The sequence below is a fragment of the Onychomys torridus genome, chromosome 10, assembly GCF_903995425.1.
Source record: "Onychomys torridus chromosome 10, mOncTor1.1, whole genome shotgun sequence".
Lineage (NCBI taxonomy): Eukaryota > Metazoa > Chordata > Mammalia > Rodentia > Cricetidae > Onychomys > Onychomys torridus.
The window spans coordinates 24,262,030-24,287,374 of record NC_050452.1 but is presented as its reverse complement, the minus strand read 5'-3'; the positions used below and the strand labels follow the sequence as shown (position 1 = coordinate 24,287,374).

Sequence of the window (25,345 nt, the reverse complement as noted above, 5' to 3'; positions counted from 1 at the left end):
TTGAATATGTGTCATTTTGTGAGTTGTTGAGTTACTGTGTTTTTGGTTTTGTACAGGATGATCTGGTGTCACTTTCAGCTCCTCTGGAGGAAAACAAACTACAGAGGAAAGAATTTTCAGTAACAGAAGCTGCCAAGTTACAGACAGATGCCAAGCTGAAGAGGTGACCCCATTTCCTCCTTTCTCTGAGGAACAGCCTTACTGTGCTCTGGGTGGTTGCAGTCAGTGCTGAGATCTGAAAAATTCAATGGCGAGAAACCAATTTCAATTCTAGTTTATGAGATATAGTTATCAAAACAAAGTGTCTTAGGGTTTCTATTGCTGTGAAAAGACACCATGACCACAGCAACTCTTACAAAGGAAAACATTTCATTGGAATGGCTTGCTTACAGTTGAGTGGTTCAGTCCATTATCATCATGGTGGGGCATGGCAGCATGCAGGCAGACATGGTGCTGGAGCTGAGAGTTCTATAACTTGATCCACAGGTAACAGGAAGTGAATTGAGACACTGAGCATGGCTTGAGCATATATAAGACCCTTAAGCCCACCCCATAGTGACACACTTCCTCCAACAAGGCCTCACCTACTTCAACGAAGCCATATATCCTAATAGTGCCACTCACTATGAGCTTATGGGGCCAATTACATTCAAACTACCAACACAGAGCATAAGTAATTTAGAAATGAACTATTCAGTGCAGACACAAAAAAGAAGTGTTGAAAAGGATTGATACTCACTTTAATGATGCATAGTACTCATTATTCACAACCTGGTCTTATGTTACATGATGCTAAAGGATTCCACATTAGCTTTACAGATTTTGTAAAATACGGACTTGTTCATATTTTATTCAACATTGAGCACAAACATCTTGTTTTCTTTTTCATCACTGCTTCTAATGCACATGTCTTATGAAAGTACATTGTTAAACACAACAGGAATTGAAAATCACTTTCTTGTTTGGATAACTATGCTTCAGATTGCTATCTCTAAGGAATGTTCACCTGATGGTATTTATGAGTGACTGTTGATTGTGATTACCAGAATCCACTTAGGTCTTTTTACATTTCTTTTTAATAGTGTCTTAGACTTTATGTGTAGTGAGCACAGAAATTTGGGGTAAACTGTCTTTATTTGCATTAACCATTCTTCAGTGAATGTAGGGAATAGGTGGATGATAACAAGAACAGAAGTAGGCATCATCTGTTTTTTATTAGCAACAGTGGCTGCCCTTAAGCAATGGCTATCCTAGTCAGAGATTGCAACTCTGTTGTGACCAGCAGTGATTCAGCTGCAAGGGCTGCAGCCTGAGGGGATTCTGTTCCCTCAGGCACCGACTCTTTCAAAGCTACTAAGAGAACTTATCTAAATGTAAAGACTCATGATTCAATGGTTTAGGTAGAATTCTGTCGCTCAGAGAGGCTGAATAGCAAGTAGCTAATCTTCTCCTTTTGCTGGTGTCTTCCAGAAAACCCAGCATCCTTCTCTGAGCACCCACTTAAAAAACCCTTGCTACATGTGGTTCTTCCTTACCACTTCCTGTCAGCTACTTGCTGACTCAGCCTCCTGCTTGCAGGTTAATTTTATTTAATCAAACATATATTTTAATTGCTAACAAAAGCAGAAGGAAAAAATACAACACATTTTAAAATAATATTCTCCAACAAATAGGTTTTAGATTCACATAAGAGAGCATTTAATTCCTAGATTTCATACTTGCTAGATGTGTGGCCTTGAGACATTGGTTAGTGGTTGTATCACTTGTTTTTATTTTTGTCTTTATGTGTTTATTTGCTTGTTCAATTTCAAATGCCACAAAACTTTAAAAGTTTGTACATTTGAAGTATATGAGACAACTTCTCTTGTATTTAATGAAACATTCTTTGAAGAATTTAAGTATTTGTTAAATGTTTTCATACCTCTACTAAAATAGTAATTAATGCTTATTATTTTTCTCATTTATGGAAAAAGACAAGGTGTTTTAAGATATGAAGAAATGGGACTGGAAACTTGTCAAGAAAGCAATCTAGGTAAGACTTGGACTAGGAATTATTCTAGATAATCCTTTCTTTGATTAAAAAAGTAATAAGTAATTCAAATCATGAAAGTGGTGTTTACAAAGTGAACTTGTAAAATGATTTTGTAGTTTTAAATCACTTATTTGTCTAGAATCAGAGCTGTTTAATGAGTTAATCGTTAAATATATTTTGCTTTCTGAAGCAGTGTAACCTGAAAAAGATTGTTTTCCTTTTGTGGTCTTGAGGTTGAACCGAGGGCTTCCCCAGTTCTGGATAAATGCTCTCCCACTGAAATACACCTGTTCTAGAGTTTCTTTTATTGTCATTTATGGGTGTAAGCTCTCATGGAATGCTTTTCATATGTAGACGTTCATATAAAGAACTTAATTTCTTTAGAGATATGCAATAGACTGAGAATGGCTGAGAGGAATGTCATTATTCTGTAATACCTAGGAGAAACAAGGCTCAATTACATCCAGACACAACATTTACAAAATAGGAGGATACATTCTTAAGAATTCATACTTTATAAAATGGTCATCACAATGATTTTCATACCTACCTTGCCATTGGAAATAAGACTAGAGTCTTGTTCTAGTCTAGTTTGCTTTTCTGGAACTCAAGCAGAAACTATGGAGGATCACTGCTTACTGGCTCACTCACTGGCTCATGCCCAGCTAGCTTTCTTAAATAGCCCAGGCCCACCTGCCTAGGGATGGTGTCATCCACAGTGGGCTGGGCCCTCCCACATCAATCATCAGTCAAGACAATCTCTCACAGAAGTGGCCACAGGCCACTGATGTAGGCAATTCCTCAATTGAGACTCCTTTAGAAGACTCTAGGTTGGGTAAAGTACAAATCTGAATAAGAGACACTTTGTTACACATGAAAGAACGCAAGGGATGAACATGAGCGCAGTCTGTAAATTTATAACCTAATGAAGTTCCTTTTGGAAATCATTACATTTTAGCATCTTTGTTTTATTTCCTAGTGATAGGCCTTGTACCTAACACCTCTGTCTTAGTCACCTTTTTATTGATGTGAAGAAACACCATGACCAAGGCAATTTATAGAAGAAGTTTATTTGGGGCTTACAGTTTCAGAGGGTTAGAGTTTATGACCATCATAGAAGGGATCATGGGAGCAGGCAGGGAGGCATGATACTGGAGCATAGCTGAGAGTTTACATCTTGATTCACAAGCATGAGGCATGGAGAACTAGGTAGGAATGGCATGTCCTAAAGCCAGTCCCCAGTAACACACAAAGACACACTTCTTCATGCTTCCCAAACAGTTCCACCAACTGGACACCAAGTGTTCAACATATGAGCTGATGGGGGCCTTTCTCATTCAGACCACCACAGTTGCCAACACTCTAAGGAAGCCATACTTCACACACACACACACACACACACACACACACACAGAGTACACTCTGATATATATATATGAGTATTGTAGATTGTCTGTCCTGGGAAATACCTAAGAGAATTCCACTACTTGTTTTCATGCTTTAGATGAGATAAAGAAAGTTTTCTTTATATGCAGAGAGCCCTGTGTTGACCCATTCTGAAGCTTGAGTGAGATAATGATTTCATTTCTACATTTTTCATATCTGATAGCAATTTTCTTTCCCTCAGTGGTGCATTTCAAGCCTGTCTCTGGCTATAAGTAATGTAAAGCATGGATAAATCATCGAGGAATGTTCTTCCCATGAAATAGTTCCATGGGAGCCAAAGTGAGCCATTGAATCACACATGAGGTAGAGAACAGAGCAGAACTGAGAGAGGTTATTAGTGTTTCGTAGCAAGAGCAAGCATCTTGATGCCTCTCTATCTTTTCTTCTGCTGGAGTCTGGAGACTGAAAAAGATCTTGCTCCCCCATTGCTCTGTCCATTATGTTTTGCAAAGCTGCACAGGACCACAGCCGTTCACTGATGTTGCTTATGGCAGGTTTTTATCTGTAGTGGGGAAGTTTCCTCTGAAACCCTGCAGGGTCATGTTGTGTCTTAACAAAGTAAGTTAAGGAGGAGAAGTGACTGGGTCGTGACTCTGGCTGCTCTTCCAGAGGACCCAGGTTCAAGTCCCATCACCCACATGATGGTTCAAAACCATCTGTAATTCAAGTTCCAAGAGATCCAGCACCCTCTTCTGGCCTCTGCAAGCACCAGATGTACAGGTGGTGCACAGACTTGCATGTGGGCAAAACATCCACTGAGGTCAAATAAAAATGAAAAAATATCTAAAAATAAAAGTGAGCAAACTCCTTAGCACTGCTCCTGGTGCCATTACCCGAGAGTCACACTACTTGTTGGACACTGTCAGCCTGTCACACTGATTCTTCTAATAATGTCATTTTCCATCAGTCTGATGGTGTGCAGCTACAATCGTGGTCAGTGTGCATGGCAGTTTACGTTTAGGTATTAAATTTTGACAGGTTTCTTCTTTTGATTTGAAAGACACAAACTAGTGGAAGTATCGGCCTTTAAAGAGTGGATTGCCTACCACAAGAATTCTCTTGATGCATGGCTCCAAATTTATTCATACTACCAAACAATCATCAGTTATACAGTTTTAAGACATCATACTTACCTCTTTGCTAGTATTTGATATTGCTGATTAACAACATATTTTCCTCTACCTTTAGAAGCAGCTGAAAGTACTGAATCCTGCTCTGTGCTAAGGTAGGGTTTTAAAGGTGAAGTACAGAAAAAATGAACTGGTGTTTGTTGGTACTCTCTAGCTCACTGTCACATGGTGTGCCGGACACTTGCTATCTCACAGTCCTCACACCACGTCGGTCACAACCCAGTAGGTGGCTCTCACTGAAGGGCCCACAATCCTGTAATTGTCGGGAAGCCGACCCAGGCCTGTGCACTACAGTGTGTTTTCCTGCTCTTCTGCATAATTGATAGACCAAAGAAACTGCTTCATATAACATAATTCACGATGTCCAGGGCACGTGTGAGCTCATGTGCAGAGTGTTCTCAGCAAGCGTGGTGGTTCTCTAATCATGGTCTTAACTTTACAGCTGTAGTCAGAACCAATCCTGTCACTGTGTGGACTGTCATCGGGTCTGCACAAGCAAAGGGGATACATAGCTGTAGGAAAGGAAGATAAAGTAATGCAGGAAACACCAGCAGCAAGTGTGTTCAGTGTCGGTGAACAGACTAGACAAAATTTAACGAAGTGGGCAGCTCAAGGGAGACACAAATAGGGAGTCAGGGAAAAAAAGCCATTTGACCTCATGTTCCTAAGGACAGAGACCTTTAGTTATTGTTCTGGAGGTCAGTGCTTTAAAGACGAAGTGTGTAAGAATAGTGAAGTCCATTGAAGATGAGAGTGGAATTAAAAGGCAGATTCATGGCAGTTTCTAAGGATGGAGTTGCCACGAAGTGAGGCGCTTTTAGAAGGTCAGATTGCTTTTGGTCATGCTGATGAGTTTAGAGTATCTGGGGTCTATAGCATCATAATCATGATGATACAGGAATTTGGGACATATTTATTAAATTTGATATAGTCTCCTGCACTTGGTAACACTTCTCAGACTCCTAAATATTGCATTCTATCTCTTACATTTCATAACCAAACACATTTGACTTTAATCAATAACACAATCATAATTATTTGCTTATAATATTGTTAATATAGCATTCTCTGGTTCCTATGAAAAATTTAAAAATGGATTGTTTTTAATCTGTGCATTTATTAAAGAGAAATGGTTTTTGGTTTTTTTGGTGTGGTTTTTTTTGTTTGTTTGTTTTTACTTTTGTTTTTGTTTTTTTTTTAAGCTGAGGGTCAAACCCAGGGCCTTGTGCTTGCTAGGCAAGCGCTCTACCACTGAGCTGAATCCCCAACCCCGAGAAATGTTTTTATATGTGTTTAGCTTAAAATGGATTAAGACTGTCATTGATAAACATCCAAATCATATATATTCTTCATAAGACCAGTATAAAAACATTGCTAGCTTCTCTCTGAGAAAAGTAGACAGAATGGTTACAGTTTAAATGAGTTGCTGAACCTTGATATAGAGAAGTGGATTTTCTACATAACACAGTTTCAGTGTGCCCAACACGATCACAGTTGAACCGAGGCAGTTTTTAAAACACCAGAACTCATTTGTTATTATATATTTTCATTCTGAAGGTTCTCCACCAAACCTGATCGTAGTGACCCTGAGACCACAGCAAGAAAGGACAAATGTAATTTTGATACAAAGGTAAAAATCTTTGAGGTTCATCTTGTTCTGAGCATTGATTGTTTTAGCATTTATTCTTAAATTCAATAATAATCTACTTTCCATACTTACAAAATACCCAGTCACAGCCCTGGAGAGTTGTTCAGTGGTTAAGAACACTTACTGCTTTTTTTTTTTTTTTTAAAGATTTATTTATTACGTATACAGTGCTCTGTCTGCATGTGTCCATACAGGTCAGAAGAGGGCACCAGATCTCATTACAGGTGGTTGTGAGCCACCATGTGGTTGCTGGGAATTGAACTCAGGACCTCTGGAAGAGCAGTCGGTGCTCTTAACTACTGAGCCATCTCTCCAGCCCCCACTTTCTGCTTTTGTAGAAGAACTGGATTTGGTTCCCAGTACCACACAGTGGCTCACGACCATCTGTAAGTCCAGTTCCAGGGATTCAGATGCCTGCCCCTTCCTTCCTTCCTTCCTTCCTTCCTTCTTCCTTCCTTTCTTTGGATTTTTGAGGGTTTCTGTGTGTAGCCCTGGCTGTTCTGGAACTCACTCTTGTAGACCAGGCTGACCTTGACCTCAGAAATCCACCTGTCTCTGCCTCCTACGTGCTTGGATTAAAGGCATGCATTACAACCACCCAGCAACCTTTTTCTGACTTCTATAGGAATCAGGCACACATATAGTGCACAGGCATGCATGCAGGCAAAACACTTACACACAAAATAAATTTAAAATTTTAATATAGTCACTTAACATAGTGATCAAGGAATTTTCTGGTGTCCCATGGTTCTAACTACCTACCAAGACATGTAGATTTTTATTCCTTCAGTGATTTTTGATTTATTATCATGTAGAGTTTTTAAAAGATTTATGCTATCATTTGTGTGTGCGTGTGTGTGTGTGTGTGTGTGTGTGTGTGTGTGTGCGCGCAAGTGCACATATATGCACCTGTGTGCTCTTGCCCATGGAGGTGAGAGGTGTTGGATCCTCTGAAGCTGGAGTTAGGCAGTTGTGTGGGTTGTGTGATCTGCCTGGTGTGGGTGCTGGGAAACCAACCTCTGGAAGAGTAACCAGTGCTCTTAACTTCCCAGTCCATTTTCCCAGCCCATACTGTGGTGCTTTAAGAAAATCAATTATATCATAAGAAAAACAAGCATTATTTGCAGCGTAGTAATGAAGATTTCAGCTGTATTCCTGCATCCTATCTTGGGGTGTTGGTTATCAAACCAAGTGTCATACATGTGATAGGAAGTCCGTCTACTGAGCCACACTCTCAGCACTGGAGAGGACTCTTCATCTGGGACAATCAAAAAGAAAGACTATTTTAAAATGTAGATGTTGCATTTTTCTGTGCAGTTCAGATTTGTCTTCTCATAATAATGTCACCATGTTACAGAAACACGTGTTGGCACATCCATTGAGCCACTTAAGTCATGGTATGTTCTAAGAGTCAGTATCTGTCATCAAAGAATGAAAAGCAAGATGAACTACAGAATCAACAAAACCCTCTCTAGATAGCACCTGTCGGTATTTTCAAGTATCCCTTCTAATAAAGTCCCTTGGAAGCACTCACAGAAGGCTTGACTGACATTCATATTCATTGTTTTTTCTTCCTTTTAACTGGACTGTTTGAGCCCAGAACCAAGTGTATGTAATCAGTGCTCTACCACATGGCTACCCCACCTCAATAACATAAAACTTCCTTCAACTTTGAAACTCAGGAATCCTCAGGATTATATTCCTCCAACACTCCAAAAGAGTCCACGTGTAAAGATTTAGCAACTGTGAACACCACAGCTGAGTGTGTAACTGAGTAGTGCAGTGTGTCAGTGTTGGGTCTAAGTTTCCAACATTCGGACAGTATCTGGAAAGTATTTGAATGCTTATAAATCTAAGATCTGAAGAGTGATGGATTTGTGATTTTATTAGCTTATTGTCTAATTTTTAACTTCCACAGCATATGGAAAAGCTAGAAAGGAAGAACTATGTGTCTGCTGTCGATATAGAATTAGGAAAACCAGCGTGATTCTAACATAGGGTTTCACGTTTCTAACATCACAGTGATACTTTAAAATACAAAAATTGGCAGACCCAGAGTCCCCTAACTCTCACTCTCCTCTCCAGACTTATTTATAGACCCGTGCAGCAGAAGGCCCTCCTCCCACCTTCCTGCATTGCTTGGGGACCCCACCTCTTTGTGGGGACCCAGGGTCCTCTGGCTCTTTCCTGCTGCCCCCTCACCCTTTCCTTCTTGCTCATCCCCATGCATTTACATCACCCATCAACCCACAGAAACAAACACATAGATCCTAGGATCCACTTGCCTAGGATCCAGGGTGAGCAGCAGCAACCACTGAACCAAACACTCAACCAACCAAAATGAGACCAGACAGCTACACCAAGGAAAACCTCAAACATCGCAACTCCAGATGCCTAGATCCCAGCACAAAACACAAACAGGAGCAGTCGAGGTGGTATACCTCCTCCAGAAGCCAGCAACCCTATTGCAATAGGTCCTGAGAAAAGCAATTTAGCTCAGGTACAAGGCAAGGACTTCAAAATAGCAGTTATGAATATATTCAAGACCTTAAAGAGGATATTAATAAATGCCTTAATGGAGATCATAGAAATGCAAATAAACAGTTAAAAGAAATAATAAAAACAATACAAGACATAGAAGTAGAATTTAACAGCAGCATCATTAAGAAAACCCAAACTGAAATAAAACTCAAAATGAAAAACTTAGCATGTCAAACAAGAAGCTCAGAGGTAAGCCTCACCAACAGATTAAAAGACATAGAAGAGAGAATCTCAGGCATTGAAGACAAGATAGAAGAACTGGGTATCCCATTTAAAGAAAATGTTTAATCTAAAAACATCCAGATTCAAAACATACAGGAAAACAGGAATCAATAAACAATGCTCATTAATAATTTTCATTATAATTGGTCTCAATTCCCCCACAAAAATGACACAGACTAACAGATTGTATTAGAAAACAGGATCCACCTTTCTGCTGCATCCAGGAAACACACCTCACCAACAAGGATATATCACCTCAGAGAAAAGAGACAGAAAAATGTATTTCCAGCAAATAGACCCAAGAAGCAAGCAGATGTCACCATTTTAATATCTGACATAATAGACTTCAAACAAATACTAAACACAAGGGACAGGGAAGCATTGTTTATTGATTCCTGTTTTTGTTTTTTATTGTGGAAATTTCCCCTCTTTTGATTTACTTGCTTAGGATTGTTTATTCCTTGGGTTTTCTTGGGTGTGATTAAACCTTTCTGACTGATGTTTTCCTTCTAATGGCTTCTGTAGAACTGGATTAATAGAAACTACTTTGTTTTTAATCATGGAATATTTTTCTTTCTCTGTTGATTGTGACTGATAGTCTTGCTGGGTATAGTATTCTGGTCAGGCATCTCTGAGTTTGCAAAACATTTGTCTAGGACCTTCTGGCTTTCAAAGTCTCCAATGAGAAGTCAGATGCTATTATAATGATGATACTTACATACTCATCAAAGGAAAAATCCACCAAGAAGATATTGCAATTATAAATATTTATGCTCTGAATGCAAGAGCATCCAGGTTCATAAACACTACTATAGCTAAAACCACATATTTTGGTCATTGGTAATGTCAATATCTCACTCTCATCAATCGACAGATCATCCAGACAAAAACTTAACCGAGAAATGCAGAAACAAATGACATTCTACCCAAGTGACCTAACGGATACTTACAGGACATTTTACCCAAACACAAAAGAATATACCTTCTTTTCAGCTATGAAATTTTCCCCAAAATTGACCACATACTGAGACACAAATCGTCTCAATAGACACATGAAAATTAAAGTAACACCCTGCATCCTATCCAACTACCATGGATCAAAGTGGGATATCCACAACAGAAACAGCAGAGAGTCTGTAAGCTCCTGGAAACTGAACCATTTCAAAAATGTGTGTCTTGGAATTACTCTAACCAAGCAAATGAAAGACTTGTACAATAAACACTTTAAGACACTGAAGAAAGAAGTTAAAGTCATCAAAAGATGAGAGGACCTCCCATGCTCCTGGGTCATTAGAATTAATGTAATGAAAGTGACCGTCTACCAAAAACAGTCTACAGCTTCAATGCAATTCCCATCCCAGTTCCAACACAGTTCTTCACAGAATTGAGGAAATAATCCTCAACTTAATATGGAAACACACACACACACACACACACACACACACACACACACACAGAGGATAGCTAAAACACCCTGAATAATAAAAGGCCTGTTGGAGAAATCACATCTCAGATTTCAAATTGTACTGTAGTAATAAAAACAACATGGTATTGACCTAAAAACATACACGCTTATCAATGGAATCAAAACAAAGAGCCAGACATAACAATTCCACACACCTTCAGACACCTGATTTTTGATTTAAAAAAAAAGCCAAAAATACACACTAGAGAAAAGGCAGCATCTCCAACAAACAGTGCTCGTCAAACTGGACAGCTACATGAAGAAGAATGTGAATAGACTCAAGTTCATCACCTGCAAAAACTCAGCTCCAAATGGGTCGAGGACCTCAGCATAAGGGCAGATACACTGAGTCTGACAGGAGAGTCTGGGAGGAACAGATTTGAACTCATCGACATGGAACAGGACACCAGCAACGGAGGCACAAAGGGGAACCTCTTGAAACTGAAAAGCTTTGTGCGGTGAAGGACACCATCGTTCAAAGGCCAGGCAAATGAATGACAACACGGCCCGCCTCTCTGCACGCTTCCTTTGCTACCTTCATTTGTAAAGTGACCTCCTTCTGAAGTGGTTTCAAATCCCTGACCATCTTTAGCTGTACTTTTATATCATTGAGATAACCAGAGCTAGATGTATAAGTTTTTCAAATCACAGTAATAATTGTTGTAATTCATGGACCTGTGACTATATTCTGTAGCTATCACATGTATTAGCCAAGGGGACAGATGAAGAATTGTCTTGAGGTTCTGAAGTATTTCCTTTCTTAATGTTGCAATTATTTTTAAATAAGCATCAAGAGATGTTAAGAGTATGAAAGAGAGTCAGGTGTGCTGCTGTGTGCCTGTAATCCCGCCACACAGGGCTGAGGCAGTCAGCTGAGGATACACATGTAGTGAGACTTCTGCATATGCCTGCCCAGTGTTATTTCCTCACATTCCCCACACAGAAACTAACGAGGTAGTCGTGTGCTTACCACCCCAGTACTAGTGGTTGGTTCTTGGTGCTCCGTACTGATCATTAGTACAATTCCGCTACTTTGTAAGGCTCATTTTAATAAAGCTGTTATGGTATGTGTATATATATGTTATAATATATAATATATTTATATGGTACAGAAATGCAAGTGTAGAAGCTACAAGGAACACTATGAGCTGTGACTAACATCTAAAATCTGAAGGATGATTCCAGGTTATTTGATGTCCCCTATGATTCTTTGCATATTTTCATGTGTAAAAGTCCTAGTGAGATTCAGAAAGGAAGTTCAGACTATCATCAGTTTTATTTATTTTATGTCTCTGGGTATTTGCATGTCTGTGCACTACATGCATGAAGGTCCCATGGAGGCCAGCAGAGGGCACTGGATTCCCTGGAACTGGGGTTACATATGGTTGTAATCACAATGAGGATGCTGGGAATTGAACCTGGGTCCTCTGGAAGAGCAGCCAGTGCTCTTAACCACTGAGTCGTCTCTCCAGCCCTCCATAGTTTGCCTCTTAATATCCTGAAATAGGGAACCCAGCAGTAGGACAATCACCCCCAAAGTCATTTTCTTCTCATAACTGAAAGCACAGAGAGGACTTGGCATGTTCTAGATAAATCAGTGTTCTCCGGCTTCTGTTCTTGCTAAGGCTTGCATACTTCCTGAAGCTGTACCTCACCTGGAAAACTTAGGAGACCCTCAAATTTGCAGGCTATTCAAACATCATAGTAAAACTGGTTTCTTCTAATGTTAATTTGTTTTTGCACACATGGTGTCGCCGTTTTGGAAGTAAATATCTTAGCTCTCCTACTATTCAATTACTGATTTTCAGAGACTAAATGTCAGTGAACATCAGGGCTTGGTATTTAAAGAATGGCAAAATAAAACCTTTTGATGTGAGAATGTTCTTGTAGTATTTAAAATTACTTAACACATACCAAGTGAGTGTTCATCTAAATAGTAGTGACAGCATTAAGCCTCCTGGGTCATGTTCTCTCCTGGAAGGACTGTAAATGAAGGATTTTTTTTTCCATTTATTTATTGTATGTGTGGGAGCATGCGCATGTCTCAGCACCCCATGAGGATTAGAGAACAGCTTGGGAGAGTTGGCTGTCTCTTTCCACCACGTGCATTCTGGGGGTTGACCTCAGATCGTCAGTCTTTGGTGGCAAGCACTTTTATTTACTCTCTGAGCCATCTCACCAGCCCAAACTAGTTTTATTTGTTAATTTTGCTTGTGTGATTTTTGTGTAACTAAATATAGATTATGAAAAGCCAAATGGTACACGTTAAATCTTTTTTTTTTTTTTTTTTTTTTTGTTCTTGTCCTATGATTTCCAAGGATAAGTTAGAGAAACATCTCTTGGCACAGAGAGCATCCTCGGGTCAAGCCGAGCAGAGCCCCGCACCTTTACCACTCCAAGAGCAAGCGGAGGAGCCGGAGACGAACGCGGCTTCTGACGGAGAAGATACGTCTGGACATTCAAGATCTGCCGAGGGGCAAGTGCTCAGAGGAGAAAAACTGGAGGGCAAAGATGCTCTACAACTTGTTGTAAACCAGAAACCTCGCGAGATTCGGGAAGCTGTCACAATTAATGTTCAGCACGAGGAAGAGCGACCACGTGAGGACTGTTCAGGGGAAACACCCCTGAAGTCGGCCTCCCCTAAACCGGCCTGTGACGGGCTTGGTTGTGAGGACAGAGAGGGAGCTGCAGCGCCGGTCTCTGTCACACTGCAGACCTTTCCCGGATGGGAGGAAGGTGACCTTGGTGATGTCTTTCCATCTCCCTCATCCTCTCAGGTCGTGGGAAACAGTGGCCAGTCGGTTACTAAATTTCCTTTAATTAAAAATAAATTAGACTGTGAAAATAACAAGTCCGAAATGGAAGAATCCCTTCATGAAAGTAAGGAGAGATCTTCTAAAAAACCAGAAAGTGGAAAGGTAGACGGTACATACCCGGAAGCCTGTATGGGTGAAAAGCAAGGAGCCCGGGAGTTCAAGGACCAGATGCAAAACACTATGAAACCAAAATGCATGGCCTGGCAGTTAGAGATCAGCCACATGCCCAAGTCCAGTGAGCCCAAAGGGCTTTCAGACTTCAAAGAAAAGACTCAGGTGAGCGAATTAAAAGGTTGGGGTGATTCTACCCTTCGCGACACTTACAAGCAAAGTAAAGGTGCACGGGACTTTACCCAGAAACCACTGCACAGCAACTGCGAAGCCCCGCCGCGCACCGTGGGAACCGCCCGTGCCCGGCCCCCAGGTGGCAGGACCGCAAACGCTTTTGCAGATGAAGATCTTCAGGACCGGCTGTCGGACGCTGAGTTCCACGTACTGGAGGAAGAGATCCTGGCCTGGGAGAAAGTCCACCTCGAGAACGAGGTAATGGCTCTTGTGCTGCCTCGGGTTTCACTCCGATTTTCTGTTAGCAAAAACTGTGTACTAGTGAAAATTGGGTTATGTGTGCGTAGCCATGTAGACTGCTCTATTTCCTAAGCAATGGAGCATAAGGCCGTAACATCAGCTCCTTAAACCACCTTGAGTGTCATTTGAGGTACTAGGAAGAGAAGGTGTGAATTAAACTCCTGGCATTTTGTAAACATGTAATAAATAACTTGTTTTTGTTGTTGTGGTGGTGGTGGTGGTGTTTGGTTGGTTGGTTGGTTGGTTGGTTGGTTGGTTGGTTGGTTTTTTTGTTTTTTTGAAACAGCGTTTCTCTGTAGCCCTGGCTGTCCTGGAACTTACTTTGTAGACCAGGTTGGCCTCGAACTCATAGAGATCAAACTGCCTTGGCTCCTGAGTGCTGGGATTAAAGGCGTGCGCCACCTTGTTCTGTATTGTTCTTAACATTCCTTTTTCTCTAGATTTGAAATACTTTGTGGCCTTTATGTAATGAGGAAAAAATGCCATGGCAGGTATAATATTTGCATGATGGTCTGGTTTGTTTTTGTTTGTTTGTTTGTTGTTTTTTAGATTTATTTTTATTTTTAGTGTGTGTTTTTGCCTACACGTATGTTTAACTGGAGTTACAGAAGGTTGTGAGCTGCCACGTGGGTGCTGGGACTTGAACCCGGGTCCTCTTGAAGACTGGCCAGAGCTCTTAACCACTGAGCCATCTCTCGAGTCCCTCTTAGGGGTTTTTAACATTACATGGAAGGCTTTCTTACTGCGCTCACGTTTTAGTCAACCGCCTCCCATCGGCAGTTTTTCCACTGCACATCTGGATTGTCTATGCTCTTGTTTACCTAAATGAAGGTCTGCCATCCTGTGCCCGTGTTCACCAAGGTGTTATCTAGTGCATCTCAGCATGGCAAATATGGGGCTGAACTACCGAAACAGGCTCATGAGAAGCAGTCTGGGTGTTCTCTGGGTATGGTTGACAGGCTAGTAGCCCCAGCACTTGGTAGGGGTGAGCAAGAGTGCAATGTGATGAGGCCGCCAACCTCTACACATCGTGTTTGAAGTCAGCCTGAGCTACATAGGAAGATAATGAATGTCTCAAAGACATGGGACTTTTTTCTGCCCTCATCTATATTAAGGGCAGTATACATATAAAATTGTATTTTAAATTTTTATATAGACATTTAATTTCAGTGCAAATACAAATCAGAGGCAGAGATCCTACATGTAGTTCCTTGTTGAGATGCACATGCAATCCAGTTTTGGTTCATCTCTATGACAGCCATGGACCCCATGATCAACATACAAGGGTTGGTTACCATATGAAGCAAAAGGATTGGCTGCATCTAGAAACCGTATAAAAGATGCTGCATGGAGATGTTCTGGAACTCAACATGCACTTAATTTTAAAATGATGGCTTTTGAAATAGGAACTTCAGTAAGAAGTTATTAATGTGTATTGTCTTTGGATCTGGTTAATTTTGGTGTGTGATGTTTTCATTTCCAAGGTTTTTTTAAATAACGAAGTAAAAAAATAAAGAATAAATAGGAAAACTTCAGATACCTTCTTATGAAATTATTGGGTCTTTCCAGGCTAATTATAGACATTAATTTTTTCAGAGTGTCTCTGAGGATCTGCTGAACAAGTGTGAGGGGATTTCATCTGATGCCATGGGTCCAAAGAGGATCTATCTAGAAAACGAAGACCCAGGAGGTAGGAGCAACCTGTCCTGGAAGTCACTGGAAATAGCATTCACCCACTGAGTGACAGGAATGTGACCTATGGCCAAAGAAATGTGTCGACCAGATGCATAGAAAGGAAAGGACAAGAGAAGTGGGAATCAGGTGTCTGTCACTCCACGACAACCGAGAGCACCTCTAAATACTCATTATTAGTTCCGTGTCAAGATGTGCTAAGATCTAAGGAAAGGTGGGACTTAGAGACAGGGGAGGGGAAGACAGGAAAGGCCAATAGTGCAGGTGTGGATGCAGGGCATGAAGCTTTACAGCCCAGTGATGGGCAGGGAATTGAAACCCTTCTTCACACAGACAAAGACAGGTGCTTGGAAACACCAGAAGAGCTGGGAGACAGCTTCCGGTTTCAAACAGAACCAAGTTCTCTCACTCCTGTCTTCCCCCAGGTCACACACAGTTGTGTTACATTTTAATAGTAAACAAATTTAAATGTGTGTGGTCGGCCACATAGGTATACAGTTTAATGTTGGGGAAAATGTTATTTCACATTATTTCAAAGGCTTGAAAGAAGAAAAAGTAGGATTTGCCATAAAGAAATTTTAAAAAGACATAGGTCTTTAGAAATGTTACCAGAGTTTCAGATTCCTTTGGCAATCTTAATGTGAGTTGTCTGATAAGGGCAACTTGAGGTCAGAGCCCAAAAGTAACGGTGAACACTTTGGAAGCAGGCTATTGTAAAACAAGATTGCCACTCTCTGGAGTCACCAGGCTGGAGTCACCAGGCTGAACCATGTGAGTGTGCACATGCAGACCAGCAGATGTGGGGCTGTACTGTCAGTCAGTTTGGGCTCTTCCCTAACACCCAGCCTTCTTAGCTGCATCTACTGCATCGATGCGTGCATCGGTTAATTCAGCACCTTCATGAGTGCTGCAAAGCCTGAGGGCACTTTCCACTTACGCTTGGGACCCTTGTTACTTTGTACATCGCTACCAACTTTCTCCAAAAGCAGAGAGAGCAAGCTGTACATCTAAAAGGCCTTGCATATAAAAATCATGGGGTTTTGTTTATTTTTGTGATGAAGTGAACCATATCGAGTTTTCCAAGTGCACAGACTTGTATATTTGTTTCATAAAACTTGGTTCTCTGCTGTGCACTTTTGTATTTTAACTTTCTGGGGGGGTTGGGGATTTAGCTCAGTGGTAGAGTGCTTGCCTAGCAAGCGTAAGGCCCTGGGTTTGGTCCTCAGCCCTGGCAAAACAAAAAACAAAACAAACAAAAAAACTTTCTGGGAATTTTCCTTCAATTCAGGCCTACATCACTAGCATGCTATTGCCATCTAAACATTACAGGCCCCTCACCTCCGCCTCTCAACAGTCGCTATGCTCTGTCTGTGTGAAAATGGCCACCTCACACTCTGAAACACAAGTCCCCATGCCATTGGTAAACACATCTGTGTAGTCCCCATCAGTGAGGACCTCAGCTGCAGTGGAGGAAGGGAATTTGTCACAAAATGAACAAAAACATTTGTGATATAAGGAATAGGGTATTCACATATAAATGTGTAAAAACATCCTATTAATTTTGGAATCAGTAATTAATAACATAGTTGTCTAAAATGAATTATTATGAGGCAAAGAACTATGGTGTGGTTGTGTTGGTTTCCCCTCTCTCCTGCTTTCATGTTTCCTGAGGATCTTGTCCACAAAGTCAGGCCTTTGCGTTTGTAGAATCTTTCCAACACAGGTGACAAGAAGTTGCTCTCACCTGAACCACTGTTGTCAAGCGTGGGGAGACAGTTTTCCCCATGTAGGAGAAGGCTTCATCAAGCCCAAGATTGCAAAAAGGGTGTGTGTGGATGTGTGTGTGTGTGTGAGCACACCTATATGTGTATGTGTGGGGTATTTGTGTGTGTGTGTGTGTGAGCACACATGAGTATATGTGGATGTCTGTGTGTGTGAGAGCGTGCATGTGTATGTGTGGTGGGGGGAGAGAGCATATGTGTATATGTGAGTATCTGTATATGTGTGGTTTTGTGTGCATGTGTGTGTGTGTGTGTGTGTGTGTGTGTGTGTGTAGTAGCTGGCTTATAAAATATTTTCTAATAATACCTGTGTATTAAGCTTGATTTAAATTTTAATTTGGAAATTGAAAATAACCATTATTCTTTTAGAGTTTCATTCTTCTCATCTGTTTTAAGTGCTGCTCTTCTAAGTGGGTGGTTTTTTAAGAGAAATGTATATTTGTTACAGAGGACTCGGACTTTGAGGTGACAAGCCAGTCAAAACAAAAGAGTCTTGATGGCAGTGAAAATTCCCAGCTGCAAGTATGCACAACTTAATATAAATTCTCATTAGTGTTTTCTTTGTGTTAATAATGTGCCACACTCCAAAGAGCACTTTCATAATAACCTTTCCAAAAGCAATTTTTGTTTGTTTGTTTTTGTTTTTCAACACAAGGTTTCTTCATGTAGCCCTGGCTGGCCTGGCCTGGAACTCACTGAAATCCTCTACCGCTGCCTCCTGAGTGCTGGGATTAAAGGTGTGTGTCATGACTGCCTGACTCAGAGGCAATTTTTAGATCATATTTGACATTTAATTTTTTATAAAATTTAATTAGTTCTGAAACAGTGTACTGTTTGAAGCTGTAGTGAGTACAGTTTGTTGCTTGAGTGCAGACATTTTTCTGAGCATTTTCCCTTCACCATGTTTAGCTTCCTCTCATGACAGAGAGAGGTCAGCTCTGAGCCATTGACCTGTATAGACATGTGTGGACCTGTGTAGACCTGTGTGGACCTGTGTGGACCTGTGCGGACCTGTGTGGACCTGTGTAGACCTGTGTGGACCTGTGTGCACCTGTGCGGACCTGTATGGACCTGTGTGGACCTGTGTCAACCCTTGTAGACCTATGTAGCCCATACCTAACAGTGATGGCCACTGTTGGAGATTATGCCCTATGGCTTAAACTCACTGATTCATATCTGCAATGGCTGGTGGGAAATTCAAAGAGTTAATATTGTCCCTTAGTCAATAATTGCCTTCAGCATCTGTATTGAAAGAGATAGCACATATAAAGATAAGCTCATGCCTGCTGGGAGAAAACTCAGCTGTAGTCAAGTGTATGAACTGTAAAAACAGTCACTTTCTGTGTGTTTCAATTTCAGTGTTGTGAATTGATACTTGCTACAGAGCTTTTTTATTAATTAAATCTGTTCTTAGAATATTTTCCACATGATCACAATGCATATTGCCCCTCACCCCACCCCTTCCCTACCACTTCCTCTCTACCTCCATTCCCAAAAATCTCTCTCACATCCATGTCTAGTCATGTTGTTTTGTGACCCACTGAGTTTTACAAGGGGCCTCTGCTTGACCATGTTTCCTGAGCTACTGTTGACTCCTGGTGGGCTTAGATGTGGGTTCACAGCTGAAGACCACAATTTCCCTTTTCCCAATAATTAGCTGAAAAGGTGGACACCCTGAGTTGCTCCCCATCCATGACTAATTATTGACAGGCCAGTTTTGTGTGAACCCAATGCAGGTGGCCCAGCTGTTGCAAGTTACTGATTACATTGGTTGTGTTGAGTCTAGGATGACATATCATAGTCGTCACCCTGTCTATCAGTCTTACATTCTGTCTGCCCCTTCTTTCATGGTGTCCTCTGAGCCTTGAAGGGGGCATTATGAGTGCCTTGTTTAAGGCTGAGAACTCAGCACTCGCTTACATTCAGCATCTTGAGAAACCTTTGCATTCACCACTGTTCTTTGTGAGGACAGGCTCCTCTAATTGGCTGAGAGTGGCTTTGTCCTAGGGTAGCATAGATATTTAGAATGAGGTTGATGCTGTATTACCCACTGTCTTCTGTGGATGTTAGAGTACATTAAACCTTAACACCCAGAATCCAGGCCAACCCACCCTCAGTTTCAGAAGGAAAGCAACAAGTGTGTTGCTATGTGATTTAAATTACAACTTAGCAATTAGTTTTTGTATGACTGGTGTTCATGCTCTGGCTGTTGGTGATATAAAGCTTTGGGTTTGTCTTTTAATAGTTTCAATCTCCCTAGTTCTTCACAGATAATGGATAAAGCTCACAGGCATGGCTCATTTTTTGAGGTCCAGTGAGGTCAAATATTTTTACATAAGGGCAAATTTGTAATGTTAAAAATAAGTAATCATCTTTGGTAAATTAACACACAGAGGATTAATTAATAATTAACTCATAATTATTTTTAATTATATTAATTAACTCATAATTCATTGTTTTGTCCAAACAACAGTGACTAACCTGACTTTTCTAGTTCATATTGGTTAAGTCAATTACTTTTTAATTAATTTTTGCTGTGGATATTGCTCTGTATGCTGTGAATGTGTTGCTCTGATTGGTTAATAAATAAAGTGCTGATTGGCCAGTAGCCAGGCAGGAAGTATAGGCAGGACAAAGAGAGAGGAGATTTCTGGAAACAGGAAGGCTGAGTCAGGAGTCACCAGCCAGACACAGAGGAAGCAAGATGTAAAGATACCAGTAAGTCATGAGCCACGTGACAAGGGATAGATTTATAGAAATTGGTTAATTTAAGATGTAAGATCTAGCTAGCAAGAAGCCTGAGCCATTAGGCCATACAGTTCGTAATTAATATAAGCCTCTGTGTGTTTATTTGGGTCTGAGTGGCTGCAGGCCCGGGCAGGACTGGAAAAAACTCCAGCTAAAACTTTTTTAAAAAATGACTGCCCAAGTGATTTCTGACATCTAAACATATATTAAGAAATTTAAATGCAAAATATAAATTTATTTATAACTATTTTTCTCATCTATATCCTGTGGCTCCTGAAGGATAAAGTCCTCTCAAAGACATGCCCCCAAACACAAAACACATCTGCAGATCCACCCAGGCCAACCCACCCTCAGTTTCAGAAGGAAAGCAAACACAGCCACCCTCCACCTTTGCATCTGGAGAAAATGTCTGAAGACCCCAAAATAAATAAGAAATGTGATGGAGAGTGTGCACCTGTACATTCAGAAGTTCCTGCAGTGAGAGCACATGAGAAAATGTCTCTCACTCAAGATGTAACAGGGAATAATCGAGAGCCAGACAAAAGCATCTGTGAGTTACAGCACACAGCTAGGGATGTGTCTGCAAACATCTGTCCTGACAAAGAGCCACTTCTGGGTAGCTATAGGGGAAAAACTCAGTTCAAGGTAATTACCTGTAACCTCCGCAAATAATCTGCCTGATGTGAGGGTAAAGTAAAGGTGTGTCTGGAGTGCATGTCTGAGGTCACATGGACTTCCCCAAATGTGAGAAAAGGAACACTGAGCATGTCCTCCATCTCCTCTATGCTTTTGGTCTGAGCACGAGCTTGCCAGCCATCCTGTGCGTTTGCTGAGTGATTAAGGCAAACTGTGAACATACTTGGCACACAAACAAGGGTTTGCTTGTGATTCAGAAGACAAGATTATAAAGTCCCCGGAAGTGTTACAACTGAAATGTAAGGAAGTAACATGCTTGATACTGGTGTGCTAAAGGTAGGAACTGGAAATTAGCTATTAGACAGAGCACACGCCTAGTAAACTAAAGGGCAGGGGCTTACATACTTCAAAGAAATAAATCCTGTGGCTGAAATTAAACAAAACACAGAGGCTGTAGAGATGGCTCAGTGGTTAAGAGCACTGGCTGTTGTTTTAGAGGATGAAGGTTCGATTCCCAGCACCCACATCTTGAGGAACTAATGCCTTATTCTGGCCTGCTTAGGTGGCAGGCATGTGGTACATGGACACACATGCAAGGAATAAATATACATAATACCCATACGCATAACATAATAATTTTAATCACAGTGTTTCTGCAACTAAAGACATTGATAAGATAATATAACTAATCCAGGGATTGCCCGATGGCTGCAGTGGCGAGTGGATCTCTGTGAGTTCAAGGCCAGCCAGGGCTGCACAGTGAGACCCTGTCTCAAAAAAGAAAAAGAAAGAAAGAAAATTTCACTTTCAAAAAGATGCTGCTATTCTTGTTTTCAATTTCACTAATTTTTGCTGATGAAAAGCTTCCGTACAGGCTGGCATGGTATTCCACACCTTTTATCCCAGCACATGGGAGGCAGAGGTAGAAAATCTCTGTGAGTATGAGGCCAGCCTGGTCTACATAGCAAGTTCCAGGATAGCAAGGGCTACATAGAGAGGCTGTGTCTCAAACAAACCAAACAAAAAGTTTCCCTAAACAGTGGGATTATCCATGTATGAAACCGCTTCTAGGTAGAGATGATTTCTACTGTCTAAATAATAAAAGTTTTTTTTTAATTTTACAATTAATTTAATTTTACATATCAGCCACAGATTCCCTTGTCCTCCCTCCCTCTCCTCCCAATCCACGCCCCATTCCCACCTCCTCCAGGGCAAGGACTCCCCTGGGGATTCAGCTCATCCTGATAGATTCAGTGGAGGCAGGTACATTCCCCTCCTCCCTACACCCAGGCTGAGCAAAGTGTCTCCACATAAGCCCCAGGTCCCAAAAAGCCAGCCCATGTACCAAGGATAGGTCCTGGTCCCACTGCCTGGGGGCCTTCCAAACAATTCAAGCTAATTGACTATCTCACTTATCCAGAGGGCCTGATCCAGTTGGGGGCTCCTCAGCTATTGGTTCATAGTTCATGTGTTTCCACTTGTTTGGCTATTTTGTCCCTGTGCTTTTCCCAATCATGGTCTCAACATCTCTTGCTCATACAATCTCTCCTCTCTCTTGATGATTGGACTCCCAGAGCTCCACCTGGGACCTGGCGTGGGTCTCTGCATCCGCTTCCCTCAGTCACTGGATGAGAGTTCTGTCACGACAGGGTGTTCAGCCGTCTGATGACCAGAGTAGGTCAGTTCGGGCTTTCTCTCAACCATTGCCAGTATCTATTGTGGAGGTATCTTTGTGGATTTCTGGGGATCTCTCTAGCACTTCCTATGGGGTCTTCATTTATCATGGTCTCTATCTTCTTGTTCTTCCTTTCTGTTCTTGATCCAGCTGGGATCTCCCACTCCCCTAAGCTCTCTTTCCCCCAACCCTTGCCCTTCATTTCCCGCCACACACATCCAGTTTGCTCATGTAGATCTCATCCATTTCTCTGTCATTGGGTGATTCCTGTGTCTTTCTTTGGGTCCTCTTTACTAGGTAGCCTCCCTGGAGTTGTGAGTAGCAGTCTAGTCATCCTGTGCTTTACATCTAGTATCCACCTATGAGTGAGTTCATACCATGTTTGTCTTTCTGAGTCTGGGTTACCTCACTCAGAATGATTTTTTTCTAGATCCATTCACCAGTGTCAGCAACACACATGCACTCAGGATTTCATTCACGCAGGGCTTCCTCCACTCCTCACACAGATTCACAGCCCTTTAGTTCGACTGACTAACCAAGCTGTTGGGTCACTTATCTGACCCAGCATTGTGGGATCGCACTGTGTCTTGTGGTGCTGTCAAACGCTACCTAATGGCCCCCGAGAGCTCTGAGTGAGTGGTTGCAGCTAAAGCAGGAATGACTTGGGTACGTTTCACTTGTGAAATACCGTCGGTGCCTGTCCTGTTTGGGAGGCATCTCTTCTCCAGAGTTTGAAACTCGGCTCAGCAGCAGGGGGGAGGGGCACTTCCCTTTTCTTGATGACCTGGTATCCAAGTGACTTAAAAAAAAGTTGTCAACATTAAAGGGGGAGAGAATGGCTGTGGAGCGAGGAGTCACTCATTTCTGCCCTAATACCCATGAGAGCACACTCTCGGACTCTGACTGTCCCATGAGCAACCCCGGCAGCAAGTCACGAAGGTGATGTGTTTTCTCCTCTTCTTCCATCAGACAGGTAGTGGAAATGCTGGATGGCTAAGAATGAACGCAAAAAGACACAGAATTAAGAAGGCCCAGTTTTGAGCCGGGCGGTGGTGGCGCACACCTTTAATCCCAGCACTTGGGAGGCAGAGCCAGGTGGATCTCTGTGAGTTCGAGGCCAGCCTGGGCTACCGAGTGAGTTCCAGGAAAGGCTCAAAGCTACACAGAGAAACCCTGTCTCAAAAAAAAAAAAAAAAAAAAAAGAAGAAGAAGAAGGCCCAGTTTTGAAGTTTTATAGAACTCTGTTTTTTTTTAGATCAAACAAATAAAATAAAGCAGAGTTTACACAAAATATTCATGTCTCTAATGCTAAAATTAAACAAAGCAAAAGTCTTTTTAAAAGATGTGTCTATTTTTACTTTATAAATAGTTTGCCTGTATGTATGTATTGCACTTGGTGTGTGTGGTGCCCTCAGAGGACAGAAGGCTTTGGATCCTGTGGGACTAGGGTTACAGACTTTGTGAGCTGCCATGTGGGTGGGTGCTGGGAACTGAACCGAAGACGCTCTCAACCCCTGCACCATCTCTCCAGCCCTCCAGAAACCTTTTTATGCACTAAGATGATGCAGTGAAAGTAAGAGCCGAGTGATGAGAACAATAAAGTTAGTCTTCTTGAACAGTAACGTTTATCCTTGCCTCCAGCTTACTTCAAAGGTTGAAGAAATGAGCAAGAAGCAGCCAAGTCTGGAATTGGGAGTCTCAGAGAACCTGTGTCTTACAGTCACTGACTATAATGACAACAGGTTGATTGTCAAAAGGAAAAGTGGAAGGACCCAGAAGCTGCTTCCTACTGAGGAGAAAGATGAACTTGCTAAGTAAGATTGTAGGAATAGTTCAAAGTCAATCATCACTCCGTCCTAAAAAGTAATCCTGATTCGGGCTAACATGCGCAACTGACAAATTTTACACTTCTGCTAGGACTATTCAGGTTCTGCATGGTTAGCAGAAGTATGTAAGTAATTTGATACTATTTATCCAATTAAATTGATAAGTTTTTTTAAGTAGTGTGGGTTGACTAGTGTGAAGTGATGATCCTTCTGGTGTACTGTTGTTTAACGACACTGCTGAGCAGAGGAACTGAGGGTGATTGAGTATAGCGTGTACCAACATTTTCTTTGGCGTCATCCTTTGAAGCTAAAAATCTTCATTTCTAGAGCAGGATCTGAGACAGAAAGATATGGCTTGGAAACACATAAAAACCAAATGTTAAGGACATTTATTACATATTATATACAACATGAATGGGTGAATACATAGTCATTATATAATGTGAACACAAAGGACATATTATTAAAATGTTTATATAAATATTTTACGTATCCATAAATATGGATGGGTACTTATGCTAGAATTATTAGTTCAGAGTGTACTTATCAATAAGGATGTATTTACAGTTTTATGTCCACAAAAAGACTGTAATATGTAGCTATTTAAGAAATGAGCTCTGGCCCAGAGAGACAGCTCCACAACTAAGATCACTGGCTACTCTTGCAGTGGACCCAGGTTCAAGTCCCAGCACCCACACAGCAGCTCACCACTGTTTGTAACTTCAGTTCCAGGGGACACAGCATCCTGGCACTCACAGGCACCAGGCACACAAGTGGTGCACAGACAGATGTCCAGGCAAAGCACCTGCACACATAAAATAAAATGAGTTGTTAAGCTGACTCAGACGTCCCAGGGCTCACCTTAAGGTGTTAGATTCACTCTAACTGCATGTTGTACAGGGTGAGACATGGGCATCTAGTTTCCTTCCTCTGTGTCGAAAATGGGCTGTCCCAGCACTGTTTACTGAAGAAACTTCCTTTCTCCAATGTGTACTTTGGTACCTTTGTCAACACTCGGGCGGCAGTAGCTAAGGGTTTCCTTCTGGTCCTCCATTCCATCCCATGGTTTATCTTTCCGTTTCGTTGTCAGCGTGATGCTTTT

General features: G+C 41.5%; 1 protein-coding gene across 1 annotated transcript in view; it reads left to right on the top strand.

Annotated features, from left to right (window-relative positions):
- The window catches only part of LOC118592293 (coiled-coil domain-containing protein 144A-like), a 139,681-nt gene that overhangs the window by 68,127 nt on the left and 46,209 nt on the right, over positions 1-25,345 (top strand). Inside the window, 9 exon segments of the mRNA XM_036201110.1 lie at positions 57-163; positions 1,974-2,032; positions 4,667-4,703; positions 6,166-6,253; positions 12,803-13,843; positions 15,482-15,575; positions 17,341-17,402; positions 20,386-20,619; positions 24,059-24,231. Coding sequence (XP_036057003.1) covers positions 57-163; positions 1,974-2,032; positions 4,667-4,703; positions 6,166-6,253; positions 12,803-13,843; positions 15,482-15,575; positions 17,341-17,402; positions 20,386-20,619; positions 24,059-24,231 — 1,895 coding nt within the window.